Raw genomic sequence first — 21,814 nt, 5'->3', positions numbered from 1 at the left:
TCTCATTTTACAGTGAGGAAAGCTAAGGCCTGGAAGTAAGAAGAGCTGCTATTAGTTTTGTAAGGCATGGAAGGACAGGGGCCACAGCTCGTTGTCCATGAAGCTTCCTGGCCCTGTGCCCTGCTGCTTCCCCTCAAACAAGCCTGGGCGCACCCCTGTGCCTCAGTTCCCAGGGAAATTTGAATTTCATCCTAAACCCTATTCATAAAAACTGGTGAAGATTTGCCAAGGAATTGTTGCTAAGTGCTTGGCCAAGATCAAAAGATGTGAGAATGCCAAGTTCTAGTAAAGGGGAGAAATTGAAGAGACTCCAGTTCACTTTGACGCCTTGTCATGAAGCTGGTGCATTAGCAGGGCTAGGATCGAGGACTTGTCATTTCTGTATTTTATGGAGGAAGGCTTAGTGCCATTATCAGCTTATCTTCATTTTGAAATATTCTCCAATATTAGATTCATGAAAGAATCTTTTGGCAGTGATGGAATGGGGAAAGAGATGAGAAGGAAGATAAAATCATTTCCAACTCCCTTTCCTTTACAGATAATTTATACAGAAATCAATTGCTTTTAAGACCCTGAGGGTGAATTCTAGCTTTTTCCTCACCTCCCATCCCAGATACCATCTCTTTCCTCTTACTTTCCCTCCGCTCCCACTGTGTTTGATATTGAAAAAGGAGAAAGTAGAAATAAGGGCAATTTGTACTCAGATCTCTGCAAGAACTGGACAGGATACCACAGTGCCCACTCTACTGTCTCTTCCTGGCCCAAATCATTTGCTCCCCCTTCTGGAACAGCCAGGTCTGTGAAGATAGGAGCTGGGTTTGCTTTGTTTGCCATTTTATTTTAGCACCTCCACAACACATGGTAACTGCTCCATAACTATTTGTTGAATGGACAAGTGAGTGAGTGAGTGAGTGAGTGAGTGAGTGAATGGGTGAGTGAGTGAGCAAATTCACTATGTAACAGCAGAAGGACATGGAAATCAATGGACCTTGCTATTTATATATGTACTGCCACTTAGAATTAAGAGGAGAAAGCTGCTTCTACATTCTGAACATAAAAACCCAATTAAAATAAATAGGAAATTATGGGCAGCCATAAAAAATAGAGAATTTATTAATTAAAGCCAAGCTTTCTCCTTAAAAGAATGAATTTAAATACTGTGAAAAGAAAGAAGATAAACCAACTTCCCATTCTGTGCTTAAAAGTTCCCTCAAAGCTCTACTCCCCACCGGGACCCCAAGGTCTATGTTACCAATATCACCAAACTCCACCAGGCACAGTACTTGACAAATCCAGTCGTTATCTTGCAGAATAGGGCAGCCTATTGCATCCCTTATGAAGATACATTGAACCCTGCAAAGACTTGGAGGTTGTTAAAGATTCAGATTTAAGAGGAATGTCTAAGGTCATTAAGAAGTCACTATCAAAAGAGAGGGGATGCCCAGCAGGATGCCAGTGGACTGGTAATCTCTGGTCTAGCGTTTCAAAGTGTGATCTGTGGCCCAGCAGCTTGAGCAGCCTTGGTGGGGACGGACCAGGGACAATATCAGCCCAGGTCCAGATTTGCTAAGTCTCTCTGCAGTTTTCCATGGTGCCCCGGTGATTTACAGGCACATTGCAGTGTTTGAGGATCGCTGGCCAAGCCTGCTTCCCGTGGAGTCACAGTGAAAGTTTTGCTGCTTGTGAAACTGTAAGGGATGCTGTGGGATATTTATGTAAGTGTGGGGTATAAAGTCAAAGCTTTGCATAAGTCTTCCTTCTACAACATCCCCTAGAATACAGAGAAGAGCAGAGAGAGGAGGAACAAGTCCTGTCCCTGGAGTGTTCTCAGGGCGACCCAAACTGCAGGCGCTGTGCAGGCTGCAACAATTCTAGCCTGCAGTTGGCTAAGCCAGAGCCAAGGGACTTTAATCACTTCCCCCTTAGGACAGTAGGAGAGTTAGGAACGCTTGCAGAAAGTAAGCACCCTCCAACAGGGGGATATATGAGCAAAATAGAATGGTTGTTCAAATGTAGCCAGGGTGAATTCTGGAAAGAAATACATTTATGGGGACAATTTCAATTGCTTTGAAGTGCATGGGGCTAATGAGCTTAGTGGACACTAATAAAAGAGTTCCTTAGAGACACAGGGTGACTGTAATAACACGAAGATGAATATTGGATGAATGAGTTATTAGGGACTGGTCAATCTGTTAACCTCCCAAGCCCGGAGGCAGAAATTCTTCCTTCCGCCTTCCTATGCCGTCCCTGCAAGCCTAAGATTTTTATTAAATATGTTCCCAGCTACTGGGAAAGCTTTTGAGTCAATAAAACACCTGCCCCTCTCGCTGATGGGGATTTACTTGGAGCTGTCAGCAGCTATTCATGACACCGTTGTTTCTCAGCTTGGGATGAGGACAGCCTCACAGCAGAGTAGGAAGCCATTTATTCAGCCAGATGCTAACCTCCTCCAACCCCTTGGCACTCTGCAGACTAGTTGCAGCCCTTAACCTTGATCTAGTCTCAGGACCAAAGGACATCACTGCACTGCCCCAGCCAGGGCTGGGCGCACCTGCAATGCCTTTCCTCTGGCGGTCTAGGCCCTGCTTGTCCCTGGGAGAGTCAGCCATTCCATCTTCTAAGTCCATGGGCCTCTTAGGAAAGATTTGGGTTCCCCAAGCTTTTGTCAGGCAACCTACTGTGTGTTCAGGCATCATTTGGCCCTCAGGGCATTATCCTGTGTGAACTGGGTTTCTCTGGATCCCAGAGCTTGTCCCTCCTGTGAGTCTCATCCCCATTCTCCAGCTCCCTAACTATTAGTGTCACAGGCAACCCAATGGGAAAATGAGGGGCAGGGGGAAGGCTTTCTAAGGCTCTTGCTGTAGTTCTGTCAAATATGCCCACTTAACAGTCATGTGGAGACAGGGACCACACACACACCTACCTCCCCCTTTCGTCTTCTTTTTCATGGATAGCATGTCGTGAAGAACAAATATCTTCAATCTTCACTGTATATCTCAGTGAAGTTTTACATATATATAAACATCCATAAAACCATCACTTAGGAGAAGGTCTAAAATATTTCCAGACCCCCAGGGGCTCCCTCATACCCCTTCCCAGCCAATATGCCCCCATGCAAAGTGAACCATAGTTCTAGCCTCTAGCACCACAGATCAGCTCTGCAGTTTTTGAACTTCATACAAATAGAATCATTCAGTATGTATTCTTCTGTTCTAGCTTTTCTTTATTCAACACACTTTGAAATGTCTCCACATTGCTCTGAGTAGCCATTGTTCATTGTCCTGTTATGAATTCACACCCATTATGGGAATTCACCAGCACATATCCCTTTAAAGGATGTTTAGCTGGTTTCAAGATTTGGGCTATTATGAACTAATCCGTCTGTGAAAATTCATTTGTATTTTTGAACACTTAAAGCTGAGTCTGTCAGGTGCTAAACATAACGACAAATGGCCTGAGATTTAAATCTGCTTCGACTTTGAAATCCAGCCTACCTCACTTTCATGGATGCTGGTGACTACACAAGACTCCTGGGCCAGAAACAAAGTGCAGTTTTTACTTACAACAATAGCAGTAGACAGAGTATTCACTTGTTTGCACCAGTTCCCTGAGACCCAGTTCCCACAGGATAATGCCCTGAGGGTCAAATTATGCCTGAACACACAGTAGGTTGCCTGACAAAACCTTGGGGGACTCAAATCTTCATAATGGGCTGTAACTACGTTGTCTTTAGCTCCAGAGAGAAATATGGTCTCTGTGTCCTAGGACGCTAAGCAAACCTGCCCTTCCTTCCAGAGAGAGATGCTGTCTGTATATTTTAAGGCTGTTCACTATAAAAGCATCCTTGAAAACAGACTGGAAATAAGTATATTAAGTACCTTGCTTATAAGATGTGCAAAAGTGCAAAAGATAAATGGGGAATTGTTTTCCAACCAGTATAGTATGTCCAGGATTGGAACTGCCAAGTCAAAGGGGCTAGTATATGTTTAGCTTAATAGATATGCCAAAAGAATTCCCAAAGTGATGCTACCGATTTACACTCCCATTAGCCATTCATGAAAATTTCCGTTGCTCCACATCCTTATCAACACGGGTATGGCTGATGACTTTCGTTTAGGCCATGCTGGATTGTCCATGCCTATATTTTTTTCAGAAACTCTCCCACATAGCAGGGCTGCTCCGATGTTATTTATAACGATGGTTCAAATTATAATATTGCCTTCACTGAATTTTCATTTGCCAACTATATAGCAATAGCCACAGGCCAAGTGAGTGATAGACAGGGTAGGTCTGAGGTTCTGGGCAAACAAAAAGAAACAGGGCAAATCTCTCAAAAACATATTTTAGAGGCCTCTCTGGTGGCAAAGGGATTGAGACACAGCAATGTGAAGTTGTCCACAGCCACGGCAGCACGAGTTCGATCCCCTGCCAAGGAGCTACCCACATGGCACAGCAGACCTCTCCTGACTCGCCTGCTGCATTCCGCAGCAGTGTATTTCAGTAGAGCAGCCAGTTCTGCTTCCCACTTGGTCTCTGGTGAATCCTCTCGCCCCCTGCACCTCTGGCCTGTATCCCAGTTCTTGTATGCATACATAAATCTTTTTTAAAAACATTTTAAAGATAGAGGGTAGGAAGTGATTCCTAAGCAGGGAGAGCTGGTCTTAAGGGAAGTTAAACCATTAGCCATGTATGAAATTTTGGAATGTAAATTGGTATCATCACTTTGGGAAAGTTAAGGGAAGCCTCTGCAATGCTGTCCAGTCCCTGTTACCGTGGATAAGAGGCCTGAAGGGAAAGAAAAGGGGTGTGCTGGTGGGTAAAGTGGAAAGAAATAGCCAGAAATGCTCAGAGAATCGTCTGACTAAAATGCTGTTGCAGTAGGGAAGACAGACAGTACACAGATAAATATATGACCTATACTATGTCTTTAATGTACTGTGCTGGATATAGTATAATATGTATTATAGTTATACAGTATTGATAAGTACTATGAAGGGAAAATAAAGTGGGGTAAGAAGATCAAGTGTTTTTTTAATAGGTACCTGAAGGACAGCTTCAGAGTGGAGATAATAAAGACATGTGAATGAAGTCTGAGAATTAGCTACATCAATATCTGGTAGTGTTCTAAGCAGAGATTCTAAGCAGAATAGACAGTGCAAAGGTCCTGTGGCAGTTTTGTAGACATCATGTTTTTAAACAAACAGCGCAATAGAGCTGACCTACTCAGAGTATCAACACCTGAAGGAGGAAGGTGCTCTGAGGGGTGGGTAGGTGATGGGAGGGTAGAGAGTTCCAGTACAGAGCTAAATTTGCTGGGTAGCTATCAAGGTGTCTTCAATAAACCAAATAAGGATGGCATGTGACCTGGGGCAGCCTGGCATCCAGAATGTCTTGCCCATGGCACACCTTGCCTACTCACAGCCTGCTGACAAATCTGCTTCTGATCTTTGCTTCTGCACATGAGCCATTTTCAGCAACCTGGAGCTTATGGCACTGACCACTTGCCTTAGTGGGCCCTGTTCACTGTTCCCTAATGGTGGGCAACACCTGCAGTGTTCAGATTGGGTGAGGTTGTGATCCCAGGAATGCTCAGACACTTCCCTTGAGTCACTCCCATGGTCCTGAAGTCTTCCAAAGGAAATACTTATAGTTAATGTGGCTTCGGTCAATTAAATTATAACCTTTAAAGTGCTCACACAGGCCCTAGTTGCACTTGCCAAGTGTAGATATAAAAGTCTGACTATGAAAAAGTTGCTTTTAAGAAAAAGCCTTTCATCTACAAGATGCATGAAACTCATTAGCATCCTCCAAACTGCACAGATGAAAGCCAAAGAATAAATGAAGCAGGAGCAGCATCCTCTGACTGTGGTTTGACTGCAGACCCACCCCTAACATTTGCAGGACTCAGGGCAAAAGTGTAAATGAAGATCCACATACTGCAGGTCTAAATTCTTAAAAGTAAAAACCAAGGTGTAAGAGACTCAAATTATTTTTCACTCTCCTACCTTAATAAGTATCTCTTCATAATGGTCTGGAGGCACAGCCCCCAGTCAGCAACCTGTCTCACTTTTTTCCTAATGGGATTTAATCTTGCATTGTAATGAGCCTTATGCAAAGGCAAGTGGACACCGCAGCCCACATATCCAAGTTCTGCTCACAGCCCCCTTGTATAGTTACCCTTGACCACATGTCACACTCCAAGTAGATGGATCCCAGCTGAACTGAGAACCACTGGGTAGGGCGTTCCAAGTGTCCCCGATATCTGGGTTCAGGGATCCGAGGTGGCCACAACCCATTAGCACCTTGGTGGGGGCACAGCTGGAGGAGAACCAATAATTCTTGGTTAAGCTAAAGTTAAACTGAAGTTACTTCCTGTGACTGTTCACAGAAAATGAATAAGGCTGTCTGGGCACTCCAGCCTTTTATTACATCAGTGGTCATGTGAAGGTGCCCAAAGAGAAAGTGGGTCGTGAGCAACCTAGGAGACCGGCACACTTCCTGGGAGGATCCAACAGACTGCCCTTCCCAGCAAATTGTAAAAAGCAACCTGCTATGAAGAAAGGGAATAACTGAGCCATTGAATAATAACCTCGGTAAAGAGCAAAAGCAGAAAAAGTCCCTGTCTGGCATGAGAAGTTTCTTCTTGAAAGCTTTCAGCCCTCATGGTGGCAGCTCCTGATCAGAGCCCAGTGCATATCCTGTGTCCCATCACTGCTGCCAGGAGAACTGCCTGCTGCGCCCATAGCTATGAACTCGTGTGAACATGTGCAACAGCTGAGAAGGATAAGTAGAGGACAGAACCTTCAGCAAAGACAGAAGGTCCTTCTGTGGACATGATGCAGAATAGGGCTTCATTTATGAAGCACTCATTCATTCATTCAAACAACAAATACTTACAGAGAGAGTCCTAGAGCCCAAACATTGCAAAGTGCAGGATTTGCCTATCACCGCACTGAGCAAACTAACACAGCCCCTGCCCCTCAATAACTTCTATCCTCATTAAGGAGAGACACGCTGGGCCTCCTCTGGTGGCGCAGTAGTTGAGCGCTGGGCTGCGAAACTGCCCGCAGCCTCTGCAGAGCTGGTTCAATCCCCGGCCACAGGCGAGGGTCCCACATGGTGCGCAGACCTCTCCTGCCGCCCGCTGCTCCCTCAGCAGTGTACTTCTTCAGTCTGCCTGCTCTGCTCCCGCTCTGGCTCTGGTTAATTCTCTCACCCTCCCGCGCTTCTGACTATACCCAGTGCTTGTATAAATAAATAAATAAATCTTTAAAAAAAGAGAGAGAGAGACTGGGGGGCGGGGGGTGGGGAGGAGGAAGTAGGATCAAAACAAGGGGGGTGGGAATTGTATGGGAATATAACCAAGATGAAAATGCACACATTGTGCAAAAATGAAAAATGATGTAAAAAAATATAAAATTAAAACAAATTCTGAGATATCTGAAAATGTAATGAAATTTTTAGTTGTTTAAAAAGGAAAAAAGGAGAGACCATGAACTATTGATTTTCAATATGAGTTGAAATAGTGAACTGTTATGGACAGATTTTACTGCTGCTTGACTTCTTGGGCAGAGAGGGAGGTCGTATCCCATGTTAAAGGGGTGATGGTCTCAAGTGGACACCACCAGCTGGGAACCAGCATGATCCTCATATGTGAGGCTGCCTCAGTGAATGCTCCAAATATGTGTCCAGTACCTGCTGCATGTTCGACATTGTGCTAACAGTGAGGACAGGTGAACAATGAGTTTCCATCCTGAAGGCACTAAACAAGCAGGGATAGGTAGTATATAAACCAACTAATGCTGGGTGGTCAAAATCCTGTACCTAGGAACTAAAGAAGGGCCCTGGGACCTTGAAGACTAAATCCTAGTTTTTGCTTTCAGAATATCATCCATATATTCCTTCCCAGCCAGTCCCATAGCCAGGGATGTATTTATAAGAGAACCAGATCCATCAGGAGACTTTTGAGACCATACAGTCAGTATCCATGTAGAAATCTATATGGATCCTTTCTTATCTTTCACTTATGGATTTTGGTTTCAAAATTTTGTCCACCAAAATGTTTATTCTTCTCTTTTCGCAGCAACACTCATTTCCCTCTATTCTAATTGTTAATGACATGTATAGCTACAGATTCGAGGCTCCTGTGCATTTGCTACCACTGCCTTCTACATCATATTATGTATTTTTTCATCACCAGTAGATAGACTGTGTATGCAGTGTTATTTCAGAGGTAAGGGTCTGATATTCAAAGAGATGGTACCAACCACTATATGCCCTTGACTCAGTGAGGGATAGCAATATATAGTGAAGAAACTATCTAAAATACTTTTACCAATCTTCATAACTTGAAAAGCATGAATTTTATCAAGAACAGTCATTTCTAGCCTCTATCATGCTGACTAATAAACTACTAATTTCACCAATGAAAACCTCTGTGGAAATGTTAATTAGCAGCATCTGGTGTGGATCAGAAATATAGATAACAATTGAGGAATTGTACTCATTATCTCTGGAATACAGCCTTTAAGCTAAAATGTTAGGTGATCACCTTAAAGTGTGAATTCCTGATTAGGGAATTGACAGCCTCTCCAGTATAGGTTAAAATGTACACAATTATACCACATTGTCTCTATTAAAGTATTTTGAGAACAATTATGGGCATGACCATACTGTCCACATGAAGATCTCACCCACCTGCGTACCAGTATGATTAAGAACTCTTATCTGGTTTGGGGAGACTTGCCTGAGGCATTTTCTAAAGACATGTGCTATTCTGGGTAACAAAAATGCATTGTTGCTTCCTATCTGATTAACATATCTCATCATTGTCTCAGAGTCCTCCTGAGATTTGTGCACTCTGTATAGTCATGCTAGGTTTCAGGAAAGAGAGGTGGGAGGCAGGGCACTCCAGGAAAATGGCATGGGTTGGGCCTCCTTGGTGGCGCAGCAGTTGAACGCTGGGCTGCGAAGCTGCCCTCAGCCTCTGTAGTGCTGGTTTGATCCCCAGCCACCAGATGAGGGTCCCACATGGTACTCAGACCTCTCCTGCCATGCCCGCTGCTCCCCTCAGCAGTGTACTTCGTCAGTCTGCCTGTTCTGTTCCCCGCTCTGGTGAATTCTCTCACCCTCCCGCGCTTCTGACTGTACCCAGTGCTTCCATAAATAAATAAATAAATAAATGTTTTTTTTAAAAAAATGGCACGGGTTACCATCAGCCTGCAGCCATGACTGTCCTTCCCAGAAACAGTGAGACTGGGATCTGGGAGCAGTTACAATTACTCTCCCTTCTCAGCAGACCAGATTCCCAATACGGTGCAGGCCTTGATTTTATGCAGAAATGCAGATACCCCCACTAGGTCTTCCTCCCTGTATGTGACAAGCATCGATAGCATCACTGCCATTCTTGCTTCAGCCAGCACTGAACACCCCAGTCAATTAACTCACAGACAAGAAAACTCAATGCAGGCTTAAAAATTGGGTGCAAACCCTCCTTTAGCTGAAATGCATCAGCATGCCAGTGTTCCTGGAAGCAGACAGAAGGAAAAGGCTATCCTCTAAGTGATGATTTTCCTGAGACAGGTTCTCTCCTTGGACACCAGGGCTTGGAGAAGTGGCCGTTACCAACCATGGCGGTGTGGCTTATCAAATTAAGGCAGGCGGTTTTTAAATTCAATTACACCCTCAGTGGAAATGGTCTCACTAATGCTTGGAGAAAGAATTATACCCAGTCCATAAAGCCTAGCATTTCTAAACCCGATTTTGTGCATTATTCTAAAGGTTAACTCAAGATCTCTCTTCCAAATGGAAAGTTAAATACAGCCAGTGGAAGAAAGGCATCCACTGACTGACTGAAGGCTTTATCAGTCTGTAAGAGTTCATTAGTTTTAATTAGTGCAATCACTAATGTTGCATTAACAGTTTAGTGAAGGAAAGTAATTACTCACGCATCCACTGTATTAGATGGGAAGATTAGAATTCATTTTCCAAAACGATTAGCATTCTGCCAATTAAAAGAATCCCTTCTCCCTGCCAACAGCCCTGTGATCTCGTTCACCCAAGGAAGTTTAAACAAAACATATTTTGCATGAGAAGATGGAGCACAAAGAAATGAAGACTTAAGTCTGTGCTTCTCAGGGCCTTGGCAGGCACCAAGGGGCACCAGTCTCCATGAGTATCCAATGCCTCACTCTATTTGCCTAGTCACTCACTTCACTCTTCAGATTATATTAGAACCCTGGCCACTGTGTTACTCCCACAGCAATTAAAAGCAAAAAGACTAGTGGAAGGTGAAGCCAAAGGAAGCAACGGGGGTGTCTAGGTGGAAGGACCTCGAGCCCAACGGCTGGACACTTGTGGGGACTTGCTGCTAGTCCCACCTTGAGAGCCAGCTTTGACTGTTGGTGGGTTTGGGGTCATACTGCTGCCTGTGGGAGCTCCCTAAACCATGAGCCTGTGCCCCTTGGGCCCTCCTCCTGACTTCCACAAAGCACTAGGTGCTACCTCGGCACCCCAGTTTGGTTTAAGAGACTTGGGCTGTATGGTTCAGCTGCTCTCCAACACAGCATGGCCCACCTCCTCTCCATTTTACCAGGTCCTACATCCACCAGCCACTTGAACGTCTCATTTCTTAAACACCCCATGTACTTTCAGACCCATCCCCTTCAAACCTGCTATTCACGCTGTCTGCAAGTCTTGCTTATTTTGTTAAAAATTTCATCCTTCAGCCTTTGCACAGTGTTCATATAACTTCACAGTGGCTAGAAGAGCTGCCTCCACCACTACATCCTGCATTTTGCATTGTTATAATTTATACATAATCATAGTATCCTACTGAGGCAGGAACAAAGATATTATTTCATTCAGTATTCTCAACCCCTTGCACATGTAGGTGGTATATACATTTTTGTCAAATGGCTTAATGAATATGGATATATATTTACCACCCTTTTCCCGTCAGCTTCATCAGAACCCAGCCTAGGAGATCCAAGCCAGGTCTGGTCAGTGAACACTACAGAAGAAGAAACTGAGATATCTACATATAGGTGGACATTCCTAGTCACATGTTCATCTCATTCATCACCATTTCCAAAGGAAGTCAGCCCTTGTTGGGTGCATCTCTGGGCATGCTCTCTTTAGTGTTTGATTGGGATTAGCCAATAGGAGGCACTGACAGGAAGGGGCCTCCCTGGTGGTGCAAGGGATTGACTCTCAACACTATGAAGCTATTGGCAGCCACTGTAGCAGGAGTTCAATTCTCAGCCAGGGAGCTACCCACATGGCGCAGCAGACCTCTCCTATCTCATCAGCTGCTCCCTCAGCAGTGTATTTCAGTAGATCCATCTGTTCTGCTCCCTACTCTATCTCTGGTGAATCCTCACATACACACACCCTGTACCTCTGGCCTACACCCCAGTTCTTATACGCATAAACAAATCTTTAAAAAAAATAACGAAGGCACTGACAGGAGACTGGTGCAGAGAAGAAGGTAGGTCAAGGTATTTCTTTTTTTTTTTTTAAGATTGATTTATTTATTTATACAAGCACTGGGTACAGTCAGAGGCCAGGAGGGTGAGAGAATTCACCAGAGCCACAGCGGGGAACAGAACAGGCAGACCGACAAAATACACTGCTAAGGAGAGCAGCGGGCATGGCAGGAGAGGTCTGCGCACCATGTGGGACTCTCGCTGGCGGCTGAGGATCAAACCGGCGCTGCAGAGGCTGTGGGCAGCTTTGCAGCCCAGCACTCAACTGCTGAGCCACCAGGGGAGGCCCGGTCAAGGTATTTCTAACCTACTGTCATTTCACATCTCTGGATGGGAATGTGAGGATGTTCTGTCACTATGGAGCAGCATTGGGACAGAACGCCAAGTACAGTATTAGGGTCTCCAGGTTCCTATGGTGACCTGTGCTGCATCCAGAGTGCTCTCAGGTGTGAAGGTCACCTGACCAGGACGGGTAAACTAAGGCAGAGGCCGCAAAAACTCTTCACCCAAAAATCAAATCTAAGTAACAATGCCCTTTTGATATAATACTTGATATAGTATTAAAGCAGCTCAACAGAATTCTCATTTGATTTGGGATATGTTGCTGATGGAGAAACTTAATCAAGGCTGCTGGACAAGCAAACAATGAAACAGACCAGAGTATGCTGACATCAAGCCTGTGATCTTCCCAGCTTATGAGCTATGCCACTTCTAACTGAGCTAGGCGCCATACTCAGCTTCATCTCTTAAGAGCTGCATGACTTTGGGCAAATAACTCAACTTCTTTGCATGTCAGGTTGCACAAGAAGCCCAGGATTCACAGACTCCATCCTGAAGTGTGTGAGCCCCCCATGGGATGAGAGGACCCCTCCCCCAACACACACCCTTTGACTAAATGGACATGCCACCAGCAGGAAGAGGGGAAACAGTCAGATTTAATATCACCTTTTTTTTTTTTAAACAATTTCACACCTGTGAGAATGGCCCATCTTTTTTTTTTTTTTTTTTAAGATTTATTTATTTATTTATACAAGCACTGGGTACAGTCAGAAGCGCGGGAGGGTGACAGAATTCACCAGAGCCAGAGCGGGGAGCAGAGCAGGCAGAAGGACCGAAGTACACTGCTGAGGGGAGCAGCGGGTAGCAGGAGAGGTCTGCGCGCCATGCGGGACCCTCCTCCGGTAGCCGGGGAGCAGCCGGGGATCGAACCGGCGCCGTAGAGTCTACGGGCAGCTTCGCAACCCAGCGCTCAACCGCTGCGTCACCGGGGAGGCCCTAATATTACCTTTTAAGTAATGAAATTGATCTTTCCTGTGAAGGACTGAATGAAATAATGATGCAGGGGGAAGAAAGATCTACTTCCCACAGTGCCCAACACAATGCGAATGCTACCTAAGTTAGTTCCCTTACCCATTGTTAACACAAGGGTTGTTAAATCAAACTGATCACTAGCACAATTCTGAAACGCAGCCTGTTCCTTCATAGTTGAAGACACTGTTTCCCTCGAGGCAGGTGGGTCTGGCGGGTTGCAGGATGGGTAACAGCAGGCTGCATGGTAGTTATCATCCAGGATGAAGGCAGAAATTCCTGGAAGGGTCCCAGTAGCTCACAACCCAGCTCTGCAGCTAGATCCCCGGGGATTGGGAGTAGGGGGGACAGAAACTGGAGCTAAGAGAGAGCAGAGCTAGTCTGGCCCCCACATAGTGTTCCAGGATGGTCACACTATGATGGTGCAAGTGTGTACCTTGCATGCCCTAAAGAAAGGGAATCTAGCCAGGTCTCTGCTGTAAACACACTCTGAGTCCAAGAAGATAGAAACTCTGGCAGCAATGGTGGGTGGTGATCATGAAAGACAGACCTTGGGCCTCATCCTCTGTATGGTAGGAAGGATGCCCAAAGACATCCAAGTCCTGAAAGGGCTTGGGGAGCTAGGGCAGGAGAACGGCTGCCACAAAGAATGCCCTGCAGCATGGATATCTCCATTGCACAGCCCAGATTCTGTAGACTAATTAAAGAAAAAAAAAAAAAAAAGAACTAAAAGAATGAAGGAGGAGGAGGCTGGAGGTGCAGATAACTTTGGGGGTGGGGGACCTTCTGTGTTCAGAGGCAGAAGGCATGAAAATGAATCCTAGTCTTTTGTTTACCAGCTTTGTGACCTCAGGCATGTTACTACAGAAGCCTGTTTCTTCAACTGAAAAATATAAATCATAGTCTTCATGTCGCACGGAGGATTCTTGTCAAAGACAGAATTAATTATAAGCATACTAATGTCTGTGCCACCCACACCAAGAAATGAGGTGTTTATTTTGCTCAAGGCTGTACCCCTAGTGCATGCAAGTTCTGGCTATAGCCGCTGTTCAATAAATGTTCACTGACACCTGGTCAGAAGTTGCCATCACGCCTGCTGGTGCTTTTGAGGACATTTATGGGCACAGTGTCAGGAGGAACTACAGGTCAGAAGATTCTCAGAAGTGGAGACTTCCTGGGGCCGAGACCCTGTGAAGCTGCTCCTAAGCGGTGAGCCTGAAACAAGGCAAAAGTGTGCCCGATGGGACAAAATCCCAGGGGTCACAGTTGAGGCTCCATCCTTGGATACTGTGCCCCAGCTGTACACACTCAACTCTGCATCTCTCTATATGCCTTAGGCCCTAGGAGAAAGGCACCCAAGACAGCATGATCCCTAGAAGCACTGGGAGGACAAATAGGCATTTACTGAAATGTTGTTCTAATAATAATAGTAATGATAAAAGAGGGGTTAAAATCTATTGACCTCTACTGTCTACACAAAAATATCAACAATATCAAAAATGCAAAAAAAAATGATTTTTTGTTTTCTATGACTAATGGCCATCATAAGGCATGTTATTTGAGGGCAAAATTGCTTGTTTGAGATTCTTATTAAAGAATCAGGAAGGCAATAAATATTGCACTTTTCTGGACTGAGTTTTCAGAATCTCAACTATTCAAGGCACCAACTGTGTCCCTCGTTTTGTTTTTTAATGTAAATTAGATTTGGAAAATCTCTTCTTACAGGAAGAACTTTTTGAAAGAGCTATTTATATTCACATAAATTTAGATTCTATACTGAAATAGAATGACACAGAGAAGATTTAACTACATTTCAGCATCTAAATTTGGTGAAACATTCAAAACAATAAATTTTGTCTCAAAAATATTTGTCAAAACAGATAATAACAAGTGTTGGCAAGGATGTGGAAAAATTAGAATCCTCATACTAATGGGAAAATAAAATGGTTCTGCCACTTTGACAGAAGGGCCAGCAGCACTCATTTTTAAAGAAATAAAACCAGGGGCCTCTCTGGTGGCGCAAGGGGTTAAGATGCAACCTATGAAGCAATTCGCAGCCACTGCAGCACAAGTTCGAGCCCCGGCTAGGGAGATACCCACATGGCACAGCAGACCTCTCCTGACTCACTCACTGCTCCCCTCAGAGTGTACTTTGGTCAGTCTGCCTGCTCTGTTCCCTACTCTGTCTCTGGTGAATCCTCTTACCTCCGCACCTCACACCTTTGGCCTGTACCCCAGTTCTTATATGCATAAATAAATAAATCTTAAAAAAAATAAAAATAAAAATAAAAATAAAACCATATGTAACTGTATTAGAGAGTCTGCTTTTTAACACTTTGGACACAGGGGGAGTCTCAGCCCATCTCACACTGGCCTCCTACCCACTAACATTCTTCTCTTCCTCCTGCAGTATGTGTCCAGCTGCCGAGCAGTCACTCAGAGCGCACCAGAGCAAGGGGGCTTCCCGCCTCACCACCTCACCCACCACCACCGCCACCAGCGCCCCCCCCACCACCGCCACCACCACGGCCACCCCCACCACCTCCTCCACCAGGAGGCAGGGCTGCACGCCTCCCAGGTGACACCCTGCCTGTGCCCCTTGTTCTCCTGCCAGTGGGAAGGCCACCTGGAGGTGGTGGTACCCCACCTGCGCCAGATGCACAGGGTTGACATCCTTCAGGGAGCTGAGATAGTCTTCCTGGCCACGGACATGCACCTCCCCGCACCGGCCGACTGGATCATCATGCACTCCTGCCTCGGCCACCACTTTCTGCTGGTGCTAAGAAAACAGGAGCGGCACGAAGGGCACCCTCAGTTCTTTGCCACCATGATGCTCATTGGGACCCCCACCCAGGCAGACTGCTTCACCTATCGCCTGGAGCTCAACAGAAACCATCGTCGTCTCAAGTGGGAGGCCACCCCCCGGTCTGTCCTTGAGTGCGTGGACTCGGTGATCACTGACGGGGACTGCCTCGTCCTCAACACCTCGCTGGCCCAGCTCTTCTCTGACAACGGCAGCCTTGCCATCGGAATCGCCATCACCGCGACGGAGGTCTGCGCCTCGGAAGCGGAGCTGTGAAGCAAGCAGGGGCTGGACGCGCACACGGCTGCTCCCCGCCGAGAAACTCTGCTGGGCCGCTCGGGTCTCCGAAGGCCAAGACTCCAAACTCCTTTTTACTCTTCTCCCAACTTCCTTCCTGTCTTTTTTTTGTCTCAGGTACCTCGTGGTATTTAGTATTTGTTGGCCATGGACACTGTATTATGTCAACACCCTGTGAGTCAAGATCCCAGTGTGAAGTTTGTCCTGATTTGTTGGGATAGTTTTGCAGAACCTTTAAAATCAGAACGGTTATTTCCTGCGACTCGCATCTCCCTTCCTCGCTGCTTCCAAAAGGAGCAAAAGCCCCTGAGGCCCCGAAGTGGACTGTCGCAGTTGGGAGGGGACTCGCGGCCCCCACCTTTTTCTTCTTCCTCTTCTCAGTCTCTTGCAAAACAAGGTGACTCTGTGTGCGTGGACACAGCGGACAGCAAGTTGGGAAGGGGTCCTGGCCAGCTTGGAAATATATTTCAGACCAACCAGATACAACTCTGCCTCCTTCCTGGGTTCCTCAGGGCCAGAGCTAAGCTGCTGGGACACGAGGAGACGGTGTCCTCTGCAGGGCAGGGCTCTGGGCTGGCGGCGTGTCACACTGGTTCCTCGGGTTGAACCCAAGCTTGGGGGAAGTGGGCAGATGTTGAAGCCTCTTGGAGGGCTGCCTGTGAATCGTTTCCTGCTCGGGAATCAAAGTCCTCAAGTTTTTAGTGCTTTCTTGCAAACCTTTTTTGTCCTCCATTGAGCATGTAGCAGAAAAAAAAATGGGCACAGTGTGGACAACAGAGGCAACTGAAAAAACAAAGGAGAAAATTAATCTTCCACCTCTGAGAGGGTGTTATCTCCTCCGTGTTTTTATCAAGTTATGGCAATCCTGCCACCAGGCTGGAGCACTTCAGTATCCTGCAAAGAACCTGCTTTGCTCTATCAAGCTCCTAAGCCAGAACAGACTCGGCATCAAACTCAAAGAGCTCAGGGGCTGTGCCTGGGCCCTCTGACCGGGAGGCTTGGCCTGGTGCTCAGCACCTGGGATTCCTTTCCTTACTTTCTTAAAATACTCTGAGGGCCCCATTCAGCACACAAACATTATCCCTGGTAAAGTACAGACTCAGCACCCTTTTTGCAGTGTGAATGGAAAAGCCACGGAAAATCCATGTCACCCCTCTATATACTGCTTTCTCTTACTTGGCTGTCAAAATGATTCAAGATCTTCTTGTAGAAGTCTCTCAACTGTTCAAAAAAAGGAAGCAGGTTTAGTCACCAATGTCTCTTCTGTCCAAAATTGAATGCCTGTAAATCTTCCCAGCAGGACCTCTTTCTCCTCTTCATGTTTTTTAGTTGTTGTTGTTGTTTTTGGTTTGGTTTTGTTTGTTTATGCCCTGGTCACTCTCCAGTCGCTGCAGAAGTATGGCACCCAAACCCCACAGAACACTCACGAGAACTGAGCAGGCCTTTCACCAACAAGACATTCCTCTCTGTGTCCTGTTCCCTCACCTCAGTCATCTTGGCTGCATCCTGGCAGGTCTCCCAGTGAGTACTTAGTTTCAGGCAGGCTGCCCTGGCTGGCCATCAGCCATCTTTTCTCCACCAAAAAAAAAAAAAGAAAGAAAAAGAAAAAAAAAAAATGCTAAAACAAAATAACCCAGTGATCAATCTTCCAGCAGCCCATCCTGTCAACTCACAATCCCAGCACCTGGAGTGTGGTGCTAGTGGATAGGAGATTTAATAGGCAGCCCCCTCTAGTCACACAGTAATGGCTGAGACCTCCTGCCAAGGTTTCCTTCTGTTAAAGGCCCAAGGGGGCAGTAAATATTTTGTCACTGACTGAAGCAAATGTCAGGTCTGAAGACCCCAGGAGAGCCTGTAACCTGCTTGTTGTTCCAGAACATCCCACCTGGGCACCAGCTACCCTTTGCACCCAAGTGGACCACTGGGACCCAGCTATGGCTGGTTGGCCAGCGCTGAGAGAGGGTGGATCACTTAGCTCTTTACTTGACCCCCAGTCCGCTCCCAAAACTTCACACCTTCTGGTTGTCAGCCTGATATCTCCGGGAAAACCCACAGATCCTCCCCAGGTTCCTGATGCTCAACCACTCTGAAAACATTTCTGTAGCATCACAGGTATCGCAGGTAAACAAATAAAACCTCAATAAGAACAAAATTACTCTTCCCAGGGCCTGAGCAGGCATGCAAACATCACCTCTGCTTTCTTGGCGTGCCGGTTACCTGAGCTGAATGAACTGGGAATAATTTCAGGTTCTTATTACTGTATATAAGACTAATATGAAAGTGATCCCAGATGAGACATGGTATTTTTGGTTCCTAGACCTTTAGAATAAAAGGAAGAAATGTGTTGCTTTCTTCCATCTATGGTGCTTCCCCACATGTGAAGAACTGAAGAAAACTCAAACTCAAAACTGTATCAGGGATAGAAAATGGTAACAAGAAAGTATGCTGTGTTGAGCCTCCTATTTCACAAAGGGCTGAGTCTCAGTTTAATCCGCATCAATTGTTTGAGTGTGCTTAAAAAGTAGATGCTGAGACACATGAAATGACCTCCCAAGGTCACATATCAGGTGTTGGGACCATGACCAAGTTGTGTTCTTGAAGTAGGAAGAGAGACCCAAAATAATCAGCAAAGTTTCCTTCTCATTAAAGCACTGTGGGCCTGGTTACTTGGGGAAACAGGGAGAGACTGCAGTGAGTTTGCTTTTGGTTCAAAGTAGGGGGACTGGGTGAGGCAGAGGGACCCAATACTTAGTCTTCAATGCCCTCGGGCCCCATTCCAGACTCTCACAAGAGTAAGGAATCTCCTCATTCTCAGATTCCTATAAGTCTTTCCTACACAGAGGCTTGGGATCTGATTGTTACCTTCACATATAGGTGGTGACTTAAAGACTCAATCTCTAAGGAGTATTTGCATTTTAAAAGAAGGCCTAGGGAGACAGCAAAGCTTAACAGCAATAAATAAGTTAGTTAACAGTATTTGAACTTCAGCCACTGTGAGAATGACTTTTTCAGGAGGTGTGGAAAGAAGACCATTGCTGTCCTTGACACTGAGCCAATTTAAATGCTTCATGCTGAAATGAAGGACTATACTAAGAGAGTCTCTTTAACAACTAGTCTCTGCATGAACTGATAAATAGAACAGAACCCACCACTACCTCTAGCTTCCCTAAACATTTTAGACATGGATCAGGTTAATAAACACAGCACTCATGGCTAGAATTTATTGAGGGTTTACTATGTGACCCAGTTGGCCAAAGATTTTGACTATATTGTCCTACTAATCCATAACAACCTTATAAAGTAGGCATATTATTATAGCTATGAGAAACAGCTAAGAAAGGTTAATACACTTGCTAAATAATGGTAAATAATGGTAGACACAGCTAAATAATGGTAGACCTGGGCCATTTCCAAAGTCCAGGCTTATGACCAATATCAACCATGTCATTTCTATGAATTCAGGGACTCAAGGCTCAGAAAGACCCAGTCATAAAGACAAATGACACAGAAGACTTTTAGCATTTAAGTACTAAAAGTACCCTTTTGTTTGTCTTTTTTCCCAAGACAGACTGATATGCTACAGCTGACTTCGTTATCGACTGGTCACTCTTTTAGGAATTTTGAAACTGATTGCTAAGCACAGCCATTATTAAAAATTACATTATATAAGCTTACAAATAAGTTATATTAAAAATAAGATAAATACTCAAAACATATCACTTTTGAATTGTTTCTCTCCTTTTTTCAATGTCTGTGCTCTTGAGGTATTAACATCCATCATATCTGTACAACGAACATACTGTATATTGAGGTGCTACAGCACGTCTCTCAACCCCATATTTAGTGAGATCAAGGTAATAGCTTGAAGTTGGCCGTGGTGGTTGTATTTACACCATGTAAATTAGCAAACGCTTTAAGTCAGGCTTTTCTCTCTCAAAGAGCTAGTTGTTGAACATTTGTCAGCACACCCCTTCCTGATCAACGCTGCTGCATGCAGGGTAGGGAGAGAGGGCTTTGGAAGAAGCTGGAGGCCACCGTGATAGGGCATAGATGACAGCCATGCCAGCCAAACAGCAAAGTATTAGAGAAACACAAACTGCTCTGGGGAAGAGACTCAGGGGCTTCTAAATAGCTTCAGGGGCATTCCCCGCCTGACTCCAGGCCCTCCTCTACTGCTATTATTGCAAGAAGTTGTGTCTAATACTTTTATGGTTAATTATGACTCCATGAAACCAGGCCATTGGCAATGCCAATTCAAAAAGTCTAACCAATGCTACACAATTGGCATCTCCTGCTCTTTGTTCTTATAAGTTATTTTTCTTACCTCTACATAGTGGCCAAAACCTAATCTACAGAAACATTTTACTTTGATATTAGAAACTGGAAATATCCAACACCTGAGAAGCACAGTGAGCAGTGGTTTCAAACATCACATAAAAAGTGTGACTGCAAAAGAGGGACCCCAACATGGCTCAAAGCTGAGGGTCGAGGAAGTTAATGAGTCAAGAAATGGCCATGAAGGATGAAGGCCTGCACCTTAACTTTTCTACTTTTGCTACCTGACTTAATCACAACCCAAAAATAAGGACCCTGTGGACAGTCCATCCCCGACCCTGGCCAACATTCTTTCTAAATGGTTCCCACTAGAACAAAGTCAGAGGAAACGCCAGGCTGAGTGCCGAGACATAGGCAGAGTCTCCAAGGCAGGCAGTGAATCCATAGCTCAGAGCCCAGAGCTTTCACTTCAGTGATAGAAGAAGTGAAGCTTATGGAAGCTTCTACTTGAATTCAGTGACTCATGGAGGGGGAAGGAATTGTGACTGCCCATCAAAGAATTGTGCTTTGATTAAAGTTCAGCAACAAAAAACACCAAGAGTCTCCTAGGTTGTTAGACTTTCAGATTATTTGTCCTGCAGTTTCCCTTCAAGAACTGGTGAGTTCTCCATTGTTTTAACCTGAGAATGGCCAGCCAAGAAAAACCTCCCTGAAAATATATCCAAGAGAACTGTTGTAGATAAGCATTGATTTTTTTCCCCTCCCAAATTTGATTATCACTTGGGTTACCCATGTGGATTAGAGTTTGTCTTTTCCAATGTTGTATGAAAATATTTTACCTTGAGTACTGTACTATAAATACCCTCCCTCCCTTTTTAAACTTTTTTAGGGTATTGAGCTAAGAAAAAAAAAAAAAAAAAAAAGGAAACTGAGAATCACTTTATTTAACCTGCATTGATGTATATGTACTTTTCTAGGCTTTCTTATGATGTTCAAGGCAATGAGAGGTAAACTCAGAATGCTACTTTATCTCTACCTTGTCTCCCATGAAAAATGTCATTAAATTGCATTTGATATTGTTTCCTTGAACCCTTTGGAGTTGTTTGTTGCAGTTTTATTTTCCTCCTCCGGCTATTGTGTAAAATGAGGGAATAGAAATGAAATGCTATCAGAAAGTACAATTATCAGAAATTCACCAGCTGCCACAGTTGACTTACGTTTCATTATCTTCTTCCCCTTTTCATTTTTTGCTTCCATTTTAAAATCATAATTTGATGTAAGGAAGAAAGTGCTACTGGAGCTGAATAAAAGTCCTGGTAACGGATTTGCACCCAGTACTACATTAGCATATGGTGTGGCCCTCAGAAGAGGGGCCAGAGCTGCTCTTAGTGAATGGCAAAGAAAGAAAAAGGCCTTCAGCACCTCCTCCAACCCACTGCCCCTTATCTCAGCTCTCCCCTGCCTCTGCCTGACAACAGTGTCCCTGGAATTCACGTCTGGGCCTATCAGATCAGATGTCAAGGGAGCCTTCATGGTTTAATTCTTTAATTTCAGGCCACTGTTAGTTACTCACAAGATCAGGATTGAGCAAGAGTTCTAATCCTATTGCCTGTCAATTCATTTTAACCTCTATCTTCTTCCTACC

The 21,814-nt window shown here is 44.9% G+C and overlaps 1 protein-coding gene and 1 long non-coding RNA gene across 2 annotated transcripts in view; one reads left to right on the top strand and one right to left on the bottom strand.

Annotated features, from left to right (window-relative positions):
- SIAH3 (siah E3 ubiquitin protein ligase family member 3) overlaps positions 1–21,253 on the top strand; it is an 81,460-nt gene extending 60,207 nt beyond the window's left edge. The window contains exon 2 of the mRNA XM_037527015.2: positions 15,205–21,253. Within this exon, the coding sequence (XP_037382912.1) occupies positions 15,205–15,873 (669 nt within the window). The 3' untranslated portion in view covers positions 15,874–21,253. The remainder of the gene's footprint in view (positions 1–15,204) is intronic.
- LOC129146869 (uncharacterized) lies at positions 13,759–16,269 on the bottom strand. The gene is made up of 3 exons (XR_008554178.1): positions 15,663–16,269; positions 15,442–15,573; positions 13,759–14,009 (listed from the first exon to the last, which is right to left on the bottom strand). It is a non-coding gene; the product is annotated as an uncharacterized LOC129146869 (long non-coding RNA).
- Positions 21,254–21,814: the final 561 nt, after the last annotated feature.

This window comes from Talpa occidentalis, unplaced genomic scaffold (assembly GCF_014898055.3).
Source record: "Talpa occidentalis isolate TD23 unplaced genomic scaffold, MPIMG_talOcc4v2.1 talOcc4.5, whole genome shotgun sequence".
Lineage (NCBI taxonomy): Eukaryota > Metazoa > Chordata > Mammalia > Eulipotyphla > Talpidae > Talpa > Talpa occidentalis.
Note: the sequence above shows the minus strand (reverse complement) of the source record. Positions and strands in the feature narration are given on the sequence as shown.